Genomic DNA, 21911 nt, shown 5'->3' on the forward strand with positions numbered 1-21911 from the left:
AATTATACTCGAGCAGAAAATAGATTCTGTGACTTTTGAAGGTTGGGTTTTGCTCGTTATTCGTATCGTGGAACTGATTATGAGCACCGAGTTAAAGATGTGTAACGATAAAGCTATCGTTTCATTTTTGAATGTTTTGTGCAGATTGGGGTACCTCTGTAGGCCAGAATGTAAAATGAAAACGCAGAAATGACCCTATTTCCGATTTGAAGTCTCCTCTTAACTCAAACACATTTTTACGTACTGTCATTTGAGTGCAGCCTGATGTATGTGCACCTTAAAGTTTACTTCATGCAAGAAAATGATGTGACAAGAGTAATGGAGAAACTGGAAATTTTCAGTGCATGTGCACTGAAAACGGAATTTTCCGTGAGATAGGAGAAGGAGAGCTCTTGACCTCACCAGGGAGATGAGGGCAATTCTGGGCTAATCCATATTACTCTGAGGTGGGTCTTGAACATTTTTGAACTGAGATTTCTTTAACCTCTGTTTTCAAGACTGGAAAATGAGGTGTGAGAGACCTGACCTGAATTAGGGACATTGCAGTTTGATAAGAAGTAAGTCCTTATTACTGGGGTTTGCTAATAGTTGTAGTGAGAGCACTAACAGGGACTGGAAAGACGGAGCTGTCTCATTCGTTGGCTCCCTGTAAAATCCTGAGTGGAATTTCAAATCCTTCAAATCCTTTTCCTCACATACAAAGTCCTGGATGATCGGGCCTCATTATATCTTATCATCTGGATCAGGTTATAGGCTCAGGCTGCTAAACTACCTCCACTTTCCTCTCCTGTGCATGTGCTGCTATTGTCTTCAACTTTGTCGTCTCTCTGCCAAAGTTTGTGCTTTGTCTGGTTTGTTAGTCACCTCCCTGTGCTCTTCTCTCGACTCCCACTCCAGCTGGTTGCAGCAGTGAGCTGGTTCTTTATTTCCACCTACTGTTGCAGATCTCTTGCTCATACTGGATTGTCGGGTTCCTAATGTCTATATTGTTGTGGGGTTTTTGGCCTCGAGATGACTGCTGTTGTAACTTGGTGACGTACAATGAAAATGAGCTGAATAAATCCCAGTCAGCTTGCCCACCCGGTCCTCTGCAGGGGTGGGCAGTATTTACTTCATCAAGTCAAGAGTCAAGTCAGCTTCCTCCCACCATCCAAACACATGCGTGTCAAGTTAGCTGGTGATTTACATTGGCTGTAAGTCTGAGTGTGAGTGCATCCAGTGCATACCTTTCATCATGTGACAGATGGGATAGACTCCAGCCCCTCTGAACTGGATAACTGGAAGAAGATGAGAAACAAATAAGGATGAAATCAAAGGCAGCCATCGTATATTCACATGGAAAAAAAAGTGCTGACCGTTTCTTTTTCCAAAGACGACACAGGATGCAAATGCTTATTAATTCCCACCTCTGTCTAATTCTTCTTTATATTGTGATGAAACTATAAGTGCTCTAGGTTTGCTGTACTGTACAGTGCATGCCACTTTGAAACCCTCCTCCAACTGAGCTCATCTTTGTTTCTGATTTAATCAAGGGCATATCTGATGACAGTGATGCCTGCTGTATTTGTTACTGGTGTTTCTCTCAGGTGGTCCCAGAGCTATAACACTTTTAATTAAAAAAGAAGAAGAACTTGATAACACCTCTTTGTAAAGCAGCCTACAAGTAAGCTGAATTTGAGCACCTGAAAATAGGTGACTGTTTTTATAGAACTGACCAAGCACAGTGTATCGGATCAGTGCTTACCTCTTTGCTACCATGCAGACGGCCTTCTAGGTTTCCCTCATTTCCCATCACTTAGTCGAGAGGTTTGACTCTCTCTTTGGAGCTGACTATCCCTCCAGGCTCGAAGGCTTTAACGGGCTGTTGTTTTAATTAAGCACCCAGACAAAGCAGCGCTGACAAGGGGGGAGACGGTGTTGCAGGTCTGGAGGATCACAGCGAGTCAGGAAGAGTGAATTTTTCTTTTTCTCTCGCTAAAATTATACTTGAGGACATATTTGACTCCCACATCCTTCAGCACTGTGCCACGATGAGAGGGGAATGTGAATATGGATTCCTGCTTCACTGAAGAGTGAGGTGTGTGATGTAAGGCTCCCGCAATCCTGCCGTGGGTACTCAGATCTTTAAAGCTGTGACAACCGGCGTGGCGGTGATAATGTATATGCATATTCCTAACAAAATCCAATCTGACATTTACTTATCTTATGAGTCAGAGCTGACTTTAAAGCGCCTATTGTCTCTGCCGTATTTTTTTGAAACCTCTCGCATACTTTCCGCCTCAACCCGAGCAAGAATAAAAAGAGAGAGCGAGAGATGTGTAGCACAAGCATATACACACAACCCCTCTTAACCTTCCATCTCTTTTCTCAAAAAAAAAAAGAAGCTTGGGAGTGAAGTGGTGTTGAGGAGACTCCCCTCCGCAGGCTCTCTTTCTTTCTTTTCCCCCCTGGGTGTCTGAACCTGGCATTTTCCCTTTTGCTTGCTCTCCATTTTGCCATCCTCTAATGACAGACATTTTCCTTTTCTCTCTTTCCGTCGCCTCTTTCTCCCTTGCTTTCACTCCCCTTCGTCTCATTTTCGGAGCAGTGCTGCTGTTGGTCATTTTCCTCACATTAAATGGCAGCAGACGGGTAGGGTGTGGGCGTGGGGTGGCGGATGTGAAAAGAAAAAAAGAGCGTCAGAAAGTAGAGGAAAGAACCCGCAGGTGGAGAAGGGAGGGACGTATAGTGAGATTGAGAGATTAGGACGAAATGTAACGAGGTGGGGGGGTGAATGAGAGAAGGAGTGGATATACCTCAGGGACGGGTTATTACTTTTAAATGCTCCTCTGCGCCACCATCCTCTCCCCTCCTCCTCTCCTCTCCTTCCCCTTCCTCCCCCACAGGGCTCCAGGAGGAGGTATGAAAAGGTTATTATGTTTCCTTTAGAAATGGCTTGCTCTCCGTCTACGCCTTTCATCTCCATAACCTCTCTACAGTAGCGTGCTTATTTTTCTCGCTACACCTTCATCTGTCTTTCCAGTACACAACACACACTCCTGCCGTCTCCTTTCCTTTTCTCTGTTTTTTTTTCACTCCCCACAGCTGCCTTCCATCTCTTTAATCCATCTCTCACTCCTCCTTTTTTTTTCTTTTTTCGTGGTGTTGAGTATAGTCGGTGCACTGTGCTGTAGGTACATGCCTTATCAGTCAGTTCAGTTGGGTATGGTGCTCCTGCCTCACTCATCAGCTATCACACTCAGCAGTTATCATGTAAAGTATGCTCTAGGTGTATGTGTGAACAGATTATAGTGTTTTACATAACACCTGAGCCTCTGTTCTTTACTGTTTTTCAGAAAGGGGAGGACTTGAGCAGTCGGGTGATGGAGGATGGCAGGGAGCAGCTGATGTACGAGATCCCGCTCAATGAAACGGGCTCGGCCGGCCTGGGGGTCAGCCTAAAGGGGAACAAGTCCAGGGAGACCGGAGAGGACCTGGGAATCTTCATCAAGTCAATCATTCATGGAGGGGCTGCTTATAAGGTATGAAATAGACACATCCATGTTTTCAGGCCTTTAGATCCCACTTTTATGTAACATCCATCCATTCATCCTTTCTTCCTTCCTGCCTTCCTTCCTTCCATCCATCCATCTTATCCAGTTCAGGGTTGCTGGGGGGCTAACAGACAGCTCACTTTGTGAGCTCAGTGTAATTGTTAACAAATGGTTCCCAGCCTGTTTCACCTGACATAACCCTCACAAACTCTTCCAACACCTTTCACATTCAGGTGACTGTATTTTAAACTGGATCTGGATAACTTTCAGTATTTCAGCCATCTACAACTATTAACTTAGTATTTCAAATATTCAACCAACCCTCTGACCTATTACTCATTTTAAAAGGCTATTCATTGTATTAGTAATTTCATTATGGAAACTCTTGCTAACCCTAATTGAATAAGTAGGGCTTGTTTGGAAGGGTTCCCAGGAGAAAGCCTCTTCTCTCTAAAAATGGCTTAGGTTTCCAAAGTTGTATCTGAGGAAACCACAAGACTCAAAGTACAGATGGAAAAAAGGAGGCAGAAAGGACAGACTGCTAATTGGAAGGTTGGTGGTTCGATCCCTGGCTCTTTCACTCTGTGCGCCACAGCATCCTTGGGTAGAATGGTGAACCCAGCATATTTCTTACCACCTCTAAGGCACGATGGTTGAGGGGTGATGATTTGGGCTTGTTTTGCAGCCCTGGGCACCTTGCAGTCATTAAACTCATAACAAATTATTCTAGAAGTTGAATATGAGGCCACCTGTCTGATAACTGAAGCTCAGTGATATAACAGGACAATGACCGCAAGCAGAAAAACCTACAATGAAGCGGTCCAACTCAGACCTGATTAAAGTGCTTTGGTGCGACCTTAAGAGAGCTGTGCATCAATAAAGTCCCCCAAACCAACGCTGTAAAGGAGAGCAGGCCAAAGTTCACAGTGATGTGAGAGACGGAGAAAACCATCACTTCAACCTATTGCTGCTAAAGGTAGTTCTGCAAGTCACCGAATCATGGAGTGTACTTGGTTTTTCACAGGACTCTATGCAGTCCTGTGAAAAACTATATTTTTACAGGACAGAAGAAGACCTGTATGTTGACATGTTTCTTTAAGAAAAACAAAATCCATCTCACCAGAACAAAAAAGGCATTTTAATTGTCATTTGAAGCAGTGAAATGAGCTAATATTTCCCCTGTTCTAAGCAGAAACAGCTCCTGGGGGATTTACAGGTTAGGAATCGATCTGCAATTTTTTTTAAATCTCAGACTTAAACTGTTCAGGCTTCTTTGATTGATCGTTTTATTCAGTTTTTGTTTCTCCCAGGTACATAGAAGAAATGTCATGGGGATTGTTCTTATTGTCTTTCTTTTTGTTTCATCTAGTTGTATTTAGTCACTCTATTTCCCCTGTTTTCTGATGTCTTTCTCTGTCATTTCCTGTCATCTCCTCTCTCCCATTTCCTGTCATTCTCTGCTTCCAACCCCGCCCCCTCTTGGTTTCCCTTAACCTTTGACACCCATTGACCCCAAGTGGCCTTGTCACATAAGCACTGCAGCAGTCTTATCTATATCACTCAGTGCTCACTTCAAGTTGTGAGTGCATCAGGAAAAAAAACATCCTATTTCAGCACTTTGGAGACTCCTCTGCTTGGCCTCAATCTGTGTCCGCCAGCAAATGTCACAAGTCTTTGCGCCTCTCGTCGCTGCCCCCAGATCTGCTCTGCACGACAAGGAGGCGCAAAGATGAGTGTGCCGTTGTAGATAAATAGCTGTTCTGGGATCAGGCAGGCCAGACAGAGGCTCCCAAAAGTGCCTTCAGAAGTAGTTTTCAGACATCTGCCGATGCGGATAGCGCTCCGACAGAATGTCGTCGTAAGATCTGCGGCTGGCTGCGAAACTGGTCTCTGGGACAGAGTAGCGAGGCAGGGGAGACAGACAGCAGCGAGGAACGGAGGGAAGGAGCCTAATGAAAGAAGACAGCGGGTGAACGAGTGCAAGAAGGGAGGGAATCTGAGAAGGAAGAGATGAGCTGTATCGAACGAGAGAGCGACGCAAAGAGGCGGAATAAGAGGAGAAAAAGAAAATTGAAAAGTGTAGACACTCAGCAGGAACGCAGCGCGTAAGAGTAGATACTGTATGTGTGCGTGTGTCTCCTCCTCGACGTCGATTCATGCTAATGAAAAGCAGCTAAGGGCCCTGATGAGAGTTTGCAGCGGCAGGCCGGTGCAGAGGGGGGAACCCGGGCGTCCCCTGAGCCTGACTGACACACACACATCATCACACAGCAGGCACAGAAAAGGAGGAGATGAGGAAGAGACGTGGCGAGATCTAACCTATTTCCATTAAATAGTTTTAGGGTGGGAGGAGGGGTGTCAGGCCGGGGGCCTCAATTATATATATATATATTATAAAAAAAAGAAAGTTCTTTGACTTTACCCCTAATCCTGTCACACGATCATTTCAAAGAGTATGCTGAGAAAACAAATTAAATTTACATGTATCGTGCTGCAGCTGCTTACATGGAGAATGAAGGAATTAATGGGGAATATCACAGGCGTCTGCCGTATTTGGGATAAGCATCAATTTTTGATGCCATCCTTGAATTTGATGCCAGCCCTTAAACTCTGGGTGTGCTTCTGGGTGTGCGCGTATGTGTGTGTGGTGTCATTTTTGAGGTCAGCCTAAACGGTGCCTTGTTAATGCGGTGGGGTCAAAGGGCAGCACTGACCATAATGGGATCTTCAGACTTTCTCACACACAGGAGTCTCTCCCTGTCTCATCTTGTGTTTTCTTTCATTTATTGCCTTTTTGCATCACTCTCTTCATTTGATCCCCTCTCTCTCCTTCTCCCTCACTGGATCGTTCATTTCCCTCCCTCCCTCGCTCCCTCGCTCTCCCTCCAGGGCACTATTCTGTGTTGCCTCTCTACAAGAGGCTGCTATTTAAAACACTTAGAAGTGATTTAGTGCCCACGGAGGCTATTCCATTAGCTGCTCTATGTATTTATCATGGCTCTCTCGCTCTCAGTAGATTGCTAACTCTACAATTTTCTTGCCTACCCCTTCTTCCATTTTCTTCTTTCCCACTCGGCCTCTCTCTCACACACCCACACACACTTTATACCTCTCCAAATTTCTCTTCCTTACTTTTAAAACTTTATCAGTACCCATTCTAGTTCGTTTTAATCTTTTTACGCTCTGCTCACTTTGATCTCATTTTATTATTTTACTTAAATTGAGTAAATAAAGTGTGACCGCAAAGGACACGTTCAGGTTTTCTCTTAAAGCGCACCTAACGGTCGTCTTCTCCCAACAGGATGGCCGTTTGTGTATAAACGATCAGATGATAGCGGTGAACGGCGAATCGCTGGTCGGGCGCTCCAACAACGCCGCCATGGAGGGCCTGAGGCGGTCCATGTCGTCGGAAGGAAACACCAGAGGCACCATCCAGGTGGTTGTTCTCCGAGCGCCCAAGCAGGTACAGCAAGCTTTGTTTTTGTCATCCCAGAGCCAACTTCTGTGGCATCGTGGGATTTTTTTTTGAGAGCTGTATTTCAGAAATCGAGAGCTTCATCGCCAACTAAGATGTTGCTGTTAATAAAAAAAATTTAACTGATGGAAAGCAGTGACGTTTTTAGGCCACGGAAGTGCTCATGCGTAATTTTGGAGGTCTTTGGAGTCTGAAGCCTTGGAAAGAGCAGAGAGGTTCACATCAGTGGCTTGGAAGGAGCCACGATGGCTCTGTCTTGATACAGTCCTGCAGACATCAGTCTTTTTCAACTCTTTAATCCAGAAAATATCCAAGGCGATGAGTACGCCCGTTTATTCCAAAACTTTTGCATGTTTTTTCATGTTTCCTTATGAGCTAAATAAAAGTTTTAGATTCCCAGAGTCGGGCTGGATGAATTCGGGTACATTAGGGAATGCCTGCTGCATTATGAAATCCTTTGCACACCCTTATACGTTCAAAGATTATTCACATCATAAGCAGCTGCCACAGTTTTGACAGCAGAATCAATTAAACATATAATTCGCTTTAGGATGATTTTTTTCTCTCATGTTGTCATCATTTGAGGCTTACACTTAAAAAAAAAAAGTGCTGCTTATACAGTAAACAGTAAGTGGGTTGGCAATGTGAAATCAGGCTGAAGTACTAAATCTTTTTACAAAACCCAGTTAAATTGATTGTGGAGTGACACAGATGGTGTTCTTTCTTTCTTTTCTTTTTTTTCTGTGACAAACAAAACCTTTTCCAGTATTCAGAAAGCCCCTCAGCTCAGTCATCGTAGAGAAGTGCTTCTCATAAACACTTTTGGATAGAAATAATGAAAATAAAGGCTCCCCGTGCGACTGTCATGCTGTGTGATTTGTTTGGCTGTTAAGACTGCATAAGCTACATTCTCGTGACAGTTTTTTTTTTTTTTTTTCACGCAAAATAAAAAATCAACCCAGAGAAAAGGTAGGCGATTTTTACAGCTTTAAGTTTAAGTTGACACCCAAACAAGAAGCAGCAGATAACAGTGTTGTTTATTTAGGAGGCCTTCGATAAGCTTTGTGCCACTTCAGTCGCTATAAATGCGTCAAAATGACTTTATTTTGCTTTGCAGATGGGGAATGCCAACTCCACTTCAAACATCTCCACCAACCATCAACCCAACATTCAAGCCGGCTACAGCAAACAGGTACGAACGGGTGACGGCCGCCACCAATCGCAGCCATCTCCGCCTCCCCGCTCCTCGTCTTTTTTCCTCCCCTCGCTGAGGCGGCGGGCGACCGAGCCGCTGCCTCCGAGCCACAGGCAGCGTTACGCACAGAGGCCAGGGGAGACGCACACCAGATACACCTATGGATTTAGCCGCACTCACGGGCGTAGCGGTTACACATTTGGGTTCAGACAAAGGGGTAATGAGTGCAGCGATGATGACGGCGAGTACGCACAGCACCGCCAAACAGTGCGCAGCTCAAACAAGCCGACAGAGGGAAATCTAAATGGGGAAAGGTGTGAATGCAGCCAAACGCTCACGGACGCGCACGCCCACAGCACGCTCGATAACGCATGCGGTCACAGTGTGCGCGACTCTCAGGGCAACACGCAGCGTGACGTGGACACACGCGGCCACGAGGGCAGGCGCACGCGTAGCCGCACGCTGGATGATCTCCACGACCACGAGAGTAACAGTTACACCGAAAACATCCGAGCGATGGCTGAGCAGATGTACGGGGACTCGCCTACGCACAGCAAGATACCCACTCGCGGTCAGAGTAACAGAAACACACACAGATCTGCAGACAGCTACGTGGACGCACACTCGCATAATTGCATTCACAATCAGTCTCTGACCAGACGATACTTTCAGCTCTGACCGAGTCTTAAGTGTGTGGATGATCTCATGCACACAGAAAAGATTTAACTGAAAATTAAGGAATTGAAATGAAACCAAAGCACTTTGGGAAAATATTCATTTTTATCTGTGTAACGTTATGAGCATTACCACCAATGAAATTATGGGGAGAACGTTTTTTCTCTTAGTGTGACTACAGTACAGTTTTTTTAGCCATCAGTGGTTTGGAAGCAGATTCATCTATCTGAGAGCTTTCCCTTTGCCAGCACCGCTAACTGCCACACCATTTTGTTCCCCTTTTAAAAAGTGACTCATAGCTCGATGCAGTACTAAATTCATCACTGCGTCTGACTCTCCTCTCTGTCACATTGGTTTAAATCACTAAACTTAGCTCTCTTTTTCTGTTAAACCCGCTACTTTGTCTGTGTGAAGTTTTCCTTTTTTATTTTCCATGTTTTTAAGAGGATGTACTCTTGCTTTCCTGTCTCACCTGCGTGTTTCTCCTCTGTTTAAATAAAGCTAGTGTGAAGCCTCCTGCATGTCTGTTTTTCCTGTTGGGTTTTCAGCAGCTTTCTTCTTTTTGGCTCTGCTCTTATTTATTAAATTTATTGCTTCCCTCTTCCCCCTGTTTTGGGCTTGGTGTCTCTTTTCTGTCTGGGTTTTAGTCCTTGTTCCTTCATGCATAAACGAAGGTGTTTCCTCAGAATTGAGCAACTTAAAATTCCCAATATTAACATAAATCACACGACTCAACATTTTTGTTTTATTACGTTTATTTATTAAAATATGTGAAATATTTTATTATAAATAAAATATATTTATAATACATTTTTAAGACATATTTTAATATACATTTTGTTTTAAAGCTGTAACATAGAAAAATCTATATCATACAGCATATATATCAAGTATATTATGCGATGAACTAACAGGTCATGTTCATAGTCACTAACAAGTCATTTAATTAAATATGCAACGAAAAGTACGTTACAGTGCAACGCTTTTTAATACCAAATGGTTTTCTGTGCAGAGAGTTCAGAGGACTTGTTTGTTGAAGCAAACTAAAAGGTTCTTGAATCACACAGGATGCAAAAAGGTTATGTTCATCTTAAAAAGCAGCTCAAGTTCGTGGATCGAAAAAGCTGACACAAACGTTTACTCCAAAAGCTTTAAAACACATTTCACAGCAGCTTGGTGAGACTGCGTGACACAGAGGGAGACTTCATGGGTTGATTGCCATTGACCTGCACATTGTGGCATTTACATCTCGTCTATGCCTCGTCCCAGTGTGCGTGTGTGCATCTTTGTTATCAATCCAAGCCTTTGGATAAAAGCTATCAAACACAGTTCAAAGTTCAGTATTTATCTGCATAGTCCTTCTCGTCTCACCGCTTAACAGCCAGTCTGGTCTTTTGATTAAACAAACGGCTCCTAAAACGAAACGCCCTGACCCCCGTCAGCATCCCCGCCTCTGTCTGGAGCTGGCTTTGGGTGAGCACTGGATTATAGGGCCTGAAGTCCTAAACATGATAAACTGCCACATTTACCTTGTTACATCTAAGAATGACTTTTTTGCTTTAAATACACCCAGATGTTGTATTTCATTGTTTAGGTTTAAGTAATGAATCACTGGACTTGCCTAGGTTCTGATTTACTCAAACTTGTAGTCAGATGTAATTGGATGTTGTAGGTATTCTCAGCATGGATATATAGGGTTTTAAATGTTTTTGACAGATGTAAGTAAACATACACAGAAGGAGATCTATAAAGCTTGTGATTTTTCTCTCTAGTGCAAGCATGAGTTTGACATTTGCGTTTTTTCTGATGTAACTTTGCATCATATTCGAGGAAGCATGTGACGACCTACCGTAGGTATCTAAGCATTTATAAGGCTAAGTAGACTGATAAACAGTGAAAAAGGGATCGTAATTGGCAAAACGATAGACATATAAGTCATGTGGAACGGTTTCTGTTCCTCCGTTGCTCTCCACGTCTAGCCAATTGATAAGAGGGTTGGGTGGGTGACGCGGTAGGCTGAGGCAGGACTAAGCCTCTCTGAAGCCTTTTCTATGCAGCTGTAGGTTAAGACTGTCTGCAAAGACAGATCCCCCACACCCCTGTTTACTTATTGTTGTGGGATTAAGATATCTGACTGCCTGTCTGCCAGGCAGCTTTAAAAGCCTGAGGCAAACCGCAGGCCAAGGGATGGATGGATAGACGGACGGACGGGCAGATGGGCAGCAATGATGGGATTTATGTTAGTGACAGATGCGGAAAAACTGTCACAACTTTGTGTGCACATTCATACGGCACCCATATACGAGCTCAGTGTGATTGACAGCTGTGATGTTGTGACATATTAAGATGTATGGTAGCTACTAATGATACCCCAGGGACTGCGTGACATTGTGAATGCACCCCACCCAACACTTTGATATCAGAAAGCTGCTGGAACACCTTTCATTATTGTACGCCGAGTCTTAAGCCTGTGTGTCGGTGTCTGCTTTTGCTTGCTGTGTGTGTGTTTGACAGCTGTAGCGCCCATCTCTTTGACCAAAGCAGGCTTCTTTCATCCGCCAGCAGCACTGATTCCCATCACCGTTGCTAGTCCCTGTCTCCAGCTGCGGGGTGAGGGTCCTTTGTAGTTCTGGATGGCTGTTTTATAATGTGCCTGTCAGCACTTTCAGGATTATCTTAATTATTGTGTTTTCAGTGTACCCATGAACGGTATCACATGATTTTCCACTGCAGTTACTCATTTTTTCTAATAAGGACTCCCAGAAGTGCATCTAAATGTGTATGTTTGCTAATTTTGTTAGCGAAGCTACCATCTTCTGTATCAAAGTTAGGAAATACTTCAGAAAACATTAGCTGATGAGGGACCTGGTCACAGCTGAGTCTCCATCAGTGACATATTTCTTCCTCACTTTTGATCAACCAGAATTCTTTTTTTTGTTTTTTAAACTCCACTGCACATCTGATCCTCAGAGGATTGTTTTAGTCTATTCACATTTCCTCCGAGCCCTGATCTAGTATTACCATCTGAGCTGAATTGTAATCCATTAGTTGCAAGAAGTGAGTGAACTGCAAGAAGATTATTGCAAATCCGCCCTTTTTGCTGTTGACTTGGACTTGACTGCAATTGCTCTTGGCTCGGGAAAATTCACATTTGATTTTTCGTTTGTAGGATTTCCTTCATGAAAATTATCCCAGGCGATGTTTCCTTGCTGCTTTAGTTTTGTGCAGTTTGAAGCCACTCTTTTATTTATTTATTTATTTATATATCTATATATATCTATATATCTATATATGGATGGATGGATGGATGGATCATCAGAAAATGGAAGACATACAAGACCACTGATAATCTCCCTCGATCTGGGGCTCCACGCAAGATCTCATCCCGTGGGGTCAAAATGATCATGAGAACGGTGAGCAAAGATCCCAGAACCACACGGGGGGACCTGGTGAATGACCTGCAGAGAGCTGGGACCAAAGTAACAAAGGTCACCATCAGTAACACACTACAACGGCAGGGAATCAAATCCCGCAGTGCCAGATGTGTTCCGCTGCTGAAGCCAGTGCATGTCCAGGCCCGTCTGAAGTTTGCCAGAGAGCACATGGATGATACAGCAGAGGATTGGGAGAATGTCATGTGGTCAGATGAAACCAAAGTAGAACTTTTTGGTATAAACTCAACTCGTCGTGTTTGGAGGAAGAAGAATACTGAGTTGCATCCCAAGAACACCATACCTACTGTGAAGCATGGGGGTGGAAACATCATGCTATGGGGCTGTTTTTCTGCCAAGGGGACAGGACGACTGATCCGTGTTAAGGACAGAATGAATGGGGCCGTGTATCGTGAGATTTTGAGCCAAAACCTCCTTCCATCAGTGAGAACTTTGAAGATGAAACGAGGCTGGGTCTTCCAACATGACAATGATCCAAAACACACCGCCCGGGCAACAAAGGAGTGGCTCCGTAAGAAGCATTTGAAAGTCCTGGAGTGGCCTAGCCAGTCTCCAGACCTCAACCCCATAGAAAATCTGTGGCGGGAGTTGAAAGTCCGTGTTGCTCGGCGACAGCCCCAAAACATCACTGCTCTCGAGAAGATCTGCATGGAGGAATGGGCCAAAATACCAGCTACTGTGTGTGCAAACCTGGTAAAGACCTATAGTAAACGTTTGACCTCTGTTATTGCCAACAAAGGTTATGTTACAAAGTATTGAGTTGTATTTTTGTTATTGACCAAATACTTATTTTCCACCCTGATTTACGAATAAATTCTTTACAAATCCTACCATGTGGATTCATGGATTTTTTTTTTTCACATTCTGTCTCTCACAGTTGAAGTGTACCTCTGGTGCAAATTACTGACCTCTGTCATCATTTTAGGTGGGGGAACTTGCACAATCGGTGGCTGACTAAATACTTTTTTGCCCCACTGTAGATATAGATATAGATCTATATCTATAGATATAGATATATATAGATATAGAAAAAGAGCAGTTATTCAGGGGAGTGTATTTTTCTTATTCAAACAGGAGTCAAAGAAAGAGTCACTACAGTGTAATATTACAGGGTATCTTTTAGGGATCATTTAGGACATCTGAGTTTCCACATCTCTTAATGGTCACAGTATCCATTTCTTTGTGTGGATTTCGCATCAAGTTGAGAAGATTAGAAATTTAAATTGGACCAGCCGGTTTGGTCAAAAACAACGTGACGTGAGTCACTGAGCAGCCGTATTCTGAACAACCTGCAAATGTTGCACTGAGTGTTTGCTTAGATAAGTGAACAATTAATTGCAATAATCCAGATGTGATGAAAAATGCATGAATAACAATTTCAGTTCAGAGTGTAACTCGATATGAGTTAACATGGCAATATTTCATAACTGATTAAAAGCAAGAGCAAACCTGAGATATGAACTTCCAAAGTAAAAGTCGGGTTACTCCACAGGAAAAAGATTTGGCAAATATGGCAAAGCCATCGAGAGTTTCCATTACCTTAGACATAAATCTGTCAGGGGCACAAACGAGGACTTCTGTTTTTTCTTTATTAAGTTGGAAAATAATGTCACCCATCCTTTTAATAGAGTCAAAGCACCTCTGCAAGATCTGTAGCTTAGAAACACCTTGAGACTTAATGGAGATATATAACTAAATGTGTAGCTGTGATAACAAATGTCCTGAAAAGTTCTCAGAAAGTGCTGCAGATGGAGCAGATATAACAGAATCACTAAGGGCTTCGAAACAGAGCCTTGTGGCACACCATAGGTAAGAGAAGTGGAAAAGACCTGTACTTATAAGCAGGCACAGAAAAGGGTTGTTCAGACAAATATGATGTAAAGCACTTAGGAGAAGACCTGAGACGCCGTACTGTCTTCACAAGACATACCGAGGTTGAGGGTGTTGAACTCTCAACCGTGGGCTGACCAGTTGGTCACAACAGCTGTTTGCAGTTGTTAAATAAAAAAATTTTTGTTGACAGTCTAGTGCTAGATTTCTCTAGCAAATTGACTCTGTTTCGACTTGCAGAAGGATACAGGACAAGCTAAGGACCGCACATCAAGCACTGGTTACATATTTTCCTGGTATATACTCGTTGCACATCGGTTCTTGTTAACGTTTACACCACGATTGGTGGTTACGTTCATATCAGGAAGTGGTTGGAGGGATCAGATCATTGTGCATTTTGCTGGTCGTTTGCGCTTTTGTTTCACAACTGCCCCTTACGATGTGCTCAAGCTGATAAATCTGTCCTGGAGCCTCTTCCCCACATTGTGGTGACATTTAAGATTAAAGATCGACAATTTATTATTGTCCTTTTGACCGAACGAACCAGACTGCTTTACTGGTTTGACACCAGTAGACAAAAACGTGTACGTCTTCAAGAGCATGCCTCCAGCATGCCAAAACACAAAGACAGTATACCTTTGAAAGCAGGATTCAGTTAACAGGCTATAAATTTGACGCTTGTGTACTTTGGAATCTGGTGCTAGTATTCTGTAGCAGTGATATCTAAAAATGTGGTAAAAGTGAAATAAAAGAGACTCATTCATTACTGCGTAATAAAAGAAACACATTTTCTTGCATCTGAAACCTGACAACCATTTTCAGAGTTTCTCTTCTTCTCCCTCTTTGCTGACAGGACCTTCGAAGCCACGATTCATACCAGAGACCTTCAGGACCCACCAGAGCTCCGAACACTGAGTCCACCATGAATGGTGCGAGTCACACTCCAGCTACGCCGAACAACTACACACACAGCAAATCTGGAAGTGGTGAGCACACAACTGCACGCTGTTTGTCCATTTGAACTGTCAGATAGTCAACATTAGGCTTAGAGTGTTTGTGTACTCCCCTTATCTGCAGCTGAGTATGTACACACAGTATGTTTGTTTGTGTGTGTGTGTGTGTGTGTGTGTGTGTGTGTGTGTGTGTGTATTCGCGTTAGCTTATTTACGTGTGTGTGTGTATTTGCCATCACTGCACAGCGTGACATCCAGCCAAGGCTCCTGATACCATAGTGTTTTTTAGGTCACTGTAGCAGCCACCCTGAGCATTTTATAGCACCGCATTACAAATTTGTCACATCTTTCCCCGGCTCTGTCTTTGGATCTCTCCTCACTCTCGCCCCTGCATATTTTTAGCAGGAGAAAGGGAAGTCATTAACTGTGTTTTTCTGAACGCGCCGCTTGCTTTTCATGTGTAAAAGATCTGACCTTGGAATCATTACGCTGATGAAAAAGCTCCTGAGTGGGCCAGATTTGCATACGGGATATTGTGCGGCATGCGTGCTGTTGTGTTAAAGAAAAGGGGGAAAAAAAGGACTAACAAACTGTTTTAAATTCATTCTTTATCTCTTTCTCCCTCGTCTCCCACTCCCTCACCCCCATGGGAAGCCCGGGATGTTTTTTCTCACTGTCGGCCCTCCGTCACAGTGGAACAGTAGTGGAGTTTTACGACGAGGGTGGATTTCAACACAAAAGAGTTTACAGTGCGATAAACTCTTGGGGGTTTACAGTTTATGGAAATTCGGCAGGAAGTGTTTCAAATAAGTTACAAACGATTGTCTGTTTTTTAGTTTGCATCTATTTTTGACGTAATGCTGAGCTCTTCATCGTCAGTATCGATCCTCGATTGAAGGACGCGCTATTTTTCATCGCGCCTGTAATTAAATATGTGACGCGCCCTGTCACCACTGATTGATAATATTTAGAAGTATACAGCTGCTAAAATGAGATCTCGTGATTGTGTGCTGCCGCTCATCGTTTATTAAGCTTTTGTTGCGTTCAGGATTGATGCTGGAGTTAATTCAGGCAGGGTTATTTTTGATATCGTCTCCAGCAAAAATCAAAGTGAAAGCTATGAACAAACAACCTGAGAAAAGCTTTGATTCATCCTGATAAACAAAATCTGTGTTGTTGTTGTTTTTTAAAAAATGTTTTACTTTTTTTTTTGTGTTTCTGCTCAGCTCCATCTCCTGCTGCGGTCGCCGATGACAGCTATGGTCACTACGGCAACGACGACGAGCAGCAAGACTTCCCCCCGCCGCCCTCCCCTGGCACTGTGGAGGAAATGAACAGAGAGTTTTTGCTAAACCCTTCATCCAACAGGTACCCCACCCCATTAAAACACACACACACTGCATAGAATACTTCATAATCAACCCTCTATTAAACTCCACACATAGGCTTACAGAGTTATTATGTTCTAATGGCGCTCTTAATATGGCCCTCTGTGTTATGAGATAAAGTAGAGCCATTACATTAAATATGATATTGTGAATATGCATTATTTAGACTAGATTGTCTAATTGCAGTAGCCTATTTGCATCACGCAAAACCAATTATATGCTGATAGCATAATGGAATAAATTCTGTAGGAGTTCATGGGCTCAGAAAGAGCTGTGATATTTCTGTTAGTATCCTGCTGTACAGTTGGCTGACACACTGAGAACAGAAACACAGGAAATTTATGTGAAACGCCAATTTCCTACCTGCTTCATTAGGATTACCTGCTAAGGAGATGTTCTGTCAGCAGGCTGTCAGGGCCTTTGAAAAACAAAAAAGGGATCTCTCCCCCCCCCCCCCCATGCTTTTCTATATTCGGTGGATGTAGACATAAGTTTTGATTTGACGCTCTAGATAAAGCACTCAATTGCATAAGTAGATCGCCCCTTTGTTTTGGGGCAGTGTTGAGCCTCAAATCAAATATTGATTTTTGTGTTTTGGATTAAAAAGAGGTGGTCTGATCATCATATAAAAATTCCATCCGACTAAACTAAAATGAAAACCTAATGTAAGGCCGTCCAGTAGGATTGCCCCTCTCTGTAAACAGCGATCTAGAAAGTGCTACCCAGATTGCTACAGGACTTTAGCATAGCATCAGGAAGATATATGAAGCTAGACAAAGCAATGAAAGCATGGTAGCGGTAATTTAAGACTCGGGTTACTCAGAGTGGATGTCCTGCAAAAATCACACCGAGATGAAGAAGAACACACGCATAATATTAAAGTACCTGCAAAAATGTACCCAACTTCCTAAAATCTTATAGTATGTAAACAATATAAGAATAACACTTAATAAATAAATGAATGTAAATTGAAAGCAGTCACAATTCTCCAAAGATATTTTGTAGCACGCCTGGAAGCTTCAGCTTTCACCATTCTTTGGACAAATGTAACAAAAAATGTCCCTGCACACTAAAAACACTAAAAGGTCGTGCCTGCTTGAAAGCATGGATGGTGAAGGGAGCATCATGATTTGTGGAAAGAAGAATAAGAGCAGGCCTGCACACCGTGACCTGAAGTTTAGCTGTGTTCTGGTGACAAACAAGAAAACAACCCAGGGAACGGTTGTCAATGAAGAAAATGTCACGTTTTGGAGTTACCAAGTCTGAACTTCGCCCAAATAAGATGTGGCAGGAACCGAGCAGTGATTACTCAATAACAGTTTACTTGTTATTAAAATTGTGTTTTTCCATAATGATCATATAATAATTTGGGCATAGTTGTGCATTTGTTAGCACTGGCACATCACAGGAAAAGGTTGCTGGGTTCAAATCTAAAGCCGGCTGGCTAGCTGGGGCCTTCCTGTAATGATGATGATGATAATATTTATAACTTTATATGTAGAGCATTTTTCAAAGCACAGAGATTTGAAAAAGAGATTTCATTCAATCACTGAAGCTCATGTACCCCCAGGGTTATATAACACAATACTATCACTGTGTAAATTCTGCCCCTCCCTAAGCTTCCTTCTGCACCGGGGTTTCTTCCTGTTAAAAGGGAGTTTTTCCTTCCCTCTGTCGCCAAGTGTTTGGCCAAAGGACATCTGATTGTTGCTGTTTTCTCTCACTTTCAATGTAAGGCAACTGTTGTGATTAGGCGCTATATGAATAGAACTGAATATAATGCACATATAAGCGTGGGAACTCTGTAAATCATCACTCTCAGTGCTGCTTCATCATATGAAAGATCAAATAAATCGAACAAATCTGTCAATCCAAGTAAATCTGGTCAGCGTGATTGTGATTCGTTGGCTCTAAAAGGCTACAGTGCATGTTTACGTTATCCCACTGAAGTGTCTGGCATCAATATAGTAGTTTCCCTTTAAGTTGAATGGAGACGGCGCGTGCTGGTGTTTTATTGAATCATGCCATCTGGACTGCAGGAAATTGAATCGTCTGTTTGAGTTTGATGCTCAAATTTTGTTTACTACGACTCGTTGTTTTTGTGCCAGGGCACAAGCTCGAACTTGACTCGATTAACCGATTGATTGTTGTTTTGCAGTGAGATTCAGAAGGTGTCCCGCGCCGCTCAAGCTTTCTACGCAGAAAATGCTAAGGACAACGTACCTCGCAACAGAGCGTCCAAGAGCATGGACATGGGTAAGCTTCACTCCCTCACCTCCTCATCAGTGAGAAAATCTCTCGTGTTTATACATTTTCTGAGGCAAAAACGCTGCACGAACCACATTGTTGTCCCAACAAACAGCCCAAAATCCTCTTCTAATCATGGACTCAGCCTAGAAACAGACACACGCACAATCTCGGCAGCGATCACACGCGTCTTATCAGTGCATTTCTTTGTTGTGATATGTAGCCCTCTGCTATTATCCTCCGCCTAAGGGGATTTGACCCCGTGAACTTATAAACCCCAGGGGCTTTCCAGCAAGCTCCACGAACACAGCTTCTGGTGTGTGCGTGTCTTTCCGTGCGTCCTTTGTATTTGTGTGTGAACGAAAGGGCCGAGGTTTCCAATCTCATAGCTTGCTGTGTGTGGAAGGCGAGAACGCAGAGGCTGATTTCCTCATATTAACCCGAGTTGACCCCTCATTCTCTCCCCTCTCTTTTTCTCCTCCTTTTTTTTGATATTTTTCTTTACTTTTTTTGTTGTGCTTGCATCTTCTTGGATAAGATCATCTTTTTTTTTCCCCTTCCTTTCCCTTCATCTTTGTTTATCTCCTTTTTCTTTTCAACACTTTGTTTCCTTACTGCAAGGCGATGAGTTCATTGCTCTTGCTCTCCTCCGTGCCTCTCTCCTTTCTTCTCTGCCTCTCTCTGATTTCCAATCCTGGTTCATTAGGTTCAGTGGATTGGCTTTCTTCCTGCAGCACACGCCTCTGCCACCCAAGCTGATTGGCTTTCATTACGGACAAGGGTGGTCTGCACACACGGCCGCGCGCACTCAGACACACACGCATACACACGCACGCTGTGCTCTATCCCACTGAGGACCCACTCCAATACCCACCTCTATCTGTCTCCGCTCTCTGGCTTCTATCTCCATCTCTGGCCATCCTCCATTTCAATCTGTTTTTTTTCTTTTTCTGTGTTATCATTCCACGTCTATTCATCCCTTCCCTCTCCAAAGTGCTCAGGGCTGAAATAAGGTAGTTAGCAGAGCTTTGTGTGTCTCTGAGTGTGCGGCAGACCTCAGATGCCAGCCCTGTCTGTACGATTTGTTGTTAAAGAGACATTTTTTTCTCCCCAGGAGAGTTTCCCACATGTCAGTCTGTATAGTCACGCGTACCTGAGCTTCAGCAGCACCTTAGAGCAGGTTAGCTTTTATTAAACACCACTTGACAGAAAGAGGTGAGCTGCTTTTATTGACCCTTGATGCCTCAGCAAATACTCTGTTGACTCAGAGCTTTCACTCACACACAGAAATCCTCAGCCTGCAAATGCTGATATGAATTGTGGGATCGCTAACTCGATAGCTGCGCCAAACTTTGAATTTTCTGACAAGCGGTGGGTTTGTTCCAGTGGATCACAGAATCATGAATCAGTCTTTTTCTACTGTTCCACAAATGCCCAAAAATGCCAGAAAGAATATTTTTGCTTTCAGCTATAAAAGGTAAAATATGTTTTTTTTGTTTTTTGAGGCAAATCTCACAGTAAGTCTCTTCCAGTCAGTTTCTTTCCTCCCACTAATGCCTTTATCAGCCTGAAAAGCTCTAGTCTGCTTTGGAAAGTAGTCTGTATGGATTGGCTTTAAGATGCTTAAAGTGCATGGAAACATCAGACCTTTTAGGACTACACCGTCTATACCGCCATTTGCAGTCTAAGTGATATCATGTGCAATGACTCTGTAAAATGTTTAAAGAAGTGTGAGTGATTTAACCAAAAGTTATCTTTCGTTAAGAGTCATTTTCCAGGCAACACCTGGGCATTGTGGGAGTATCCTGCTGAGTATCTAACCCTTTAAACCGCCCATAGCAGAAACACTACATCGCCTACAGTATGTCTTATTGATTATGAGCACTAGCAAAAGTTGGACCTTTATCCTTAATCAATTGGTCTATTTTTAAAGAGCTGGCAGTGACACAGAAATTAAAGCAATGAAATAATTAGCAGGGATTTTAATGGAAGACCATATGCATAAACGAGAAAAGGTTAAAATCAAACAAGGCACACAGAATTTTTAACTGTCAGAGGCAAAAACCAAAATGAAGGTCATGCAGGAGAGCCTTTAACCTGCATTCGTCCTAATTCACAGCAAAGGTTGACTCCTCTACTTGTAAAACAGAGTCAGATTATATAGAAGTCTATGTGGAGATTACCCCAACTTTCATTAATGATCTCAGTAGACGCTTTCCTGATGTGTTAATAGTCTTAATTGCTGTTTTCAACTCTGATTTAATACAGCGTGGTAGTGTTTTTGTAAATTCCGAACTTATTTAGAGACATAAATAAGAAATAAATAGAGATGCACTGTCATCCTTAGAACTGGCAGCATATGCAAACAAAAAACCCACTTTTTGTAAAATGCTGTTTTATTTTTACAATAAAATTTTAAACCTTGCAATTGTCCTCAAGCTACAGTACGTCTTCCCTCCCTTAAACAATAAAGGAGTGCTGTGCTACTGGGAAGAAGTGCAAATCATTAACTGATGATGAGTTATTATCCACGCACCTTTACCTGACCAAGCAGAAGCAGATGCAGCTAGTTTATTGAATAAAATAAATGTCAGGCATTTCAGAAATTTTCTAGCATGTTTATAATTTCACCAAATAACAGAACATCAACCCTTTTCACTTTTTTACTCATCTTCATAATTTTCCTCGTAACTGCTTTGATCCTTTGCTCATACCAAGGCTGCTAGCTTGTGGCTAGCCCTGGACAGTGTTAGCTTTAGCTGCTTTGTCTTTGTTAGCTTCTTTAAAATATCCATGTAAAAGTGGGTGAGGGTCATTTGAGCGTATAATTGGATTTGTTGTTACAAATATTTTTGTAATAGTCCCCCACAGCTTACAGTTGTGCTCTTCCATGCTAATGGAAGGCTTAATGGTCAGTCACCGGTCCAGGCTGAGATCGCTGAAAATCTGCTGATTGTGGATGATGATTGATTATTGATTGATTATTGACAGTCAGATCCATCGCTCACGTTATAAAAGCTGAGATGCTGAACTTCAGGCTTTAAAACCAGACTCTATAAACCAGTGAGTTATGTTGCATATGCTACGTCCATCATTTATATACAGCTTTTGGTTTCATCATGTCTCTCAAGTTCATTCTCTTTGTGAGTCTTCTTTCCTCATT

General features: G+C 42.8%; 1 protein-coding gene across 3 annotated transcripts in view; it reads left to right on the forward strand.

Moving 5' to 3' along the window:
• Positions 1-21911, forward strand: part of pard3ba (par-3 family cell polarity regulator beta a) — a 195437-nt gene that overhangs the window by 74915 nt on the left and 98611 nt on the right. For all 3 annotated transcript variants that reach the window (XM_082524118.1, XM_082524119.1, XM_082524120.1), the window contains exons 11-16: positions 3336-3521; positions 6835-6996; positions 8126-8200; positions 15014-15146; positions 16340-16481; positions 18660-18757. In XM_082524118.1, coding sequence (XP_082380244.1) covers positions 3336-3521; positions 6835-6996; positions 8126-8200; positions 15014-15146; positions 16340-16481; positions 18660-18757 — 796 coding nt within the window. The remainder of the gene's footprint in view (positions 1-3335; positions 3522-6834; positions 6997-8125; positions 8201-15013; positions 15147-16339; positions 16482-18659; positions 18758-21911) is intronic.

The sequence above is a fragment of the Aulonocara stuartgranti genome (genome assembly GCF_965226115.1).
Source record: "Aulonocara stuartgranti genome assembly, chromosome: 23".
NCBI lineage: Eukaryota > Metazoa > Chordata > Actinopteri > Cichliformes > Cichlidae > Aulonocara > Aulonocara stuartgranti.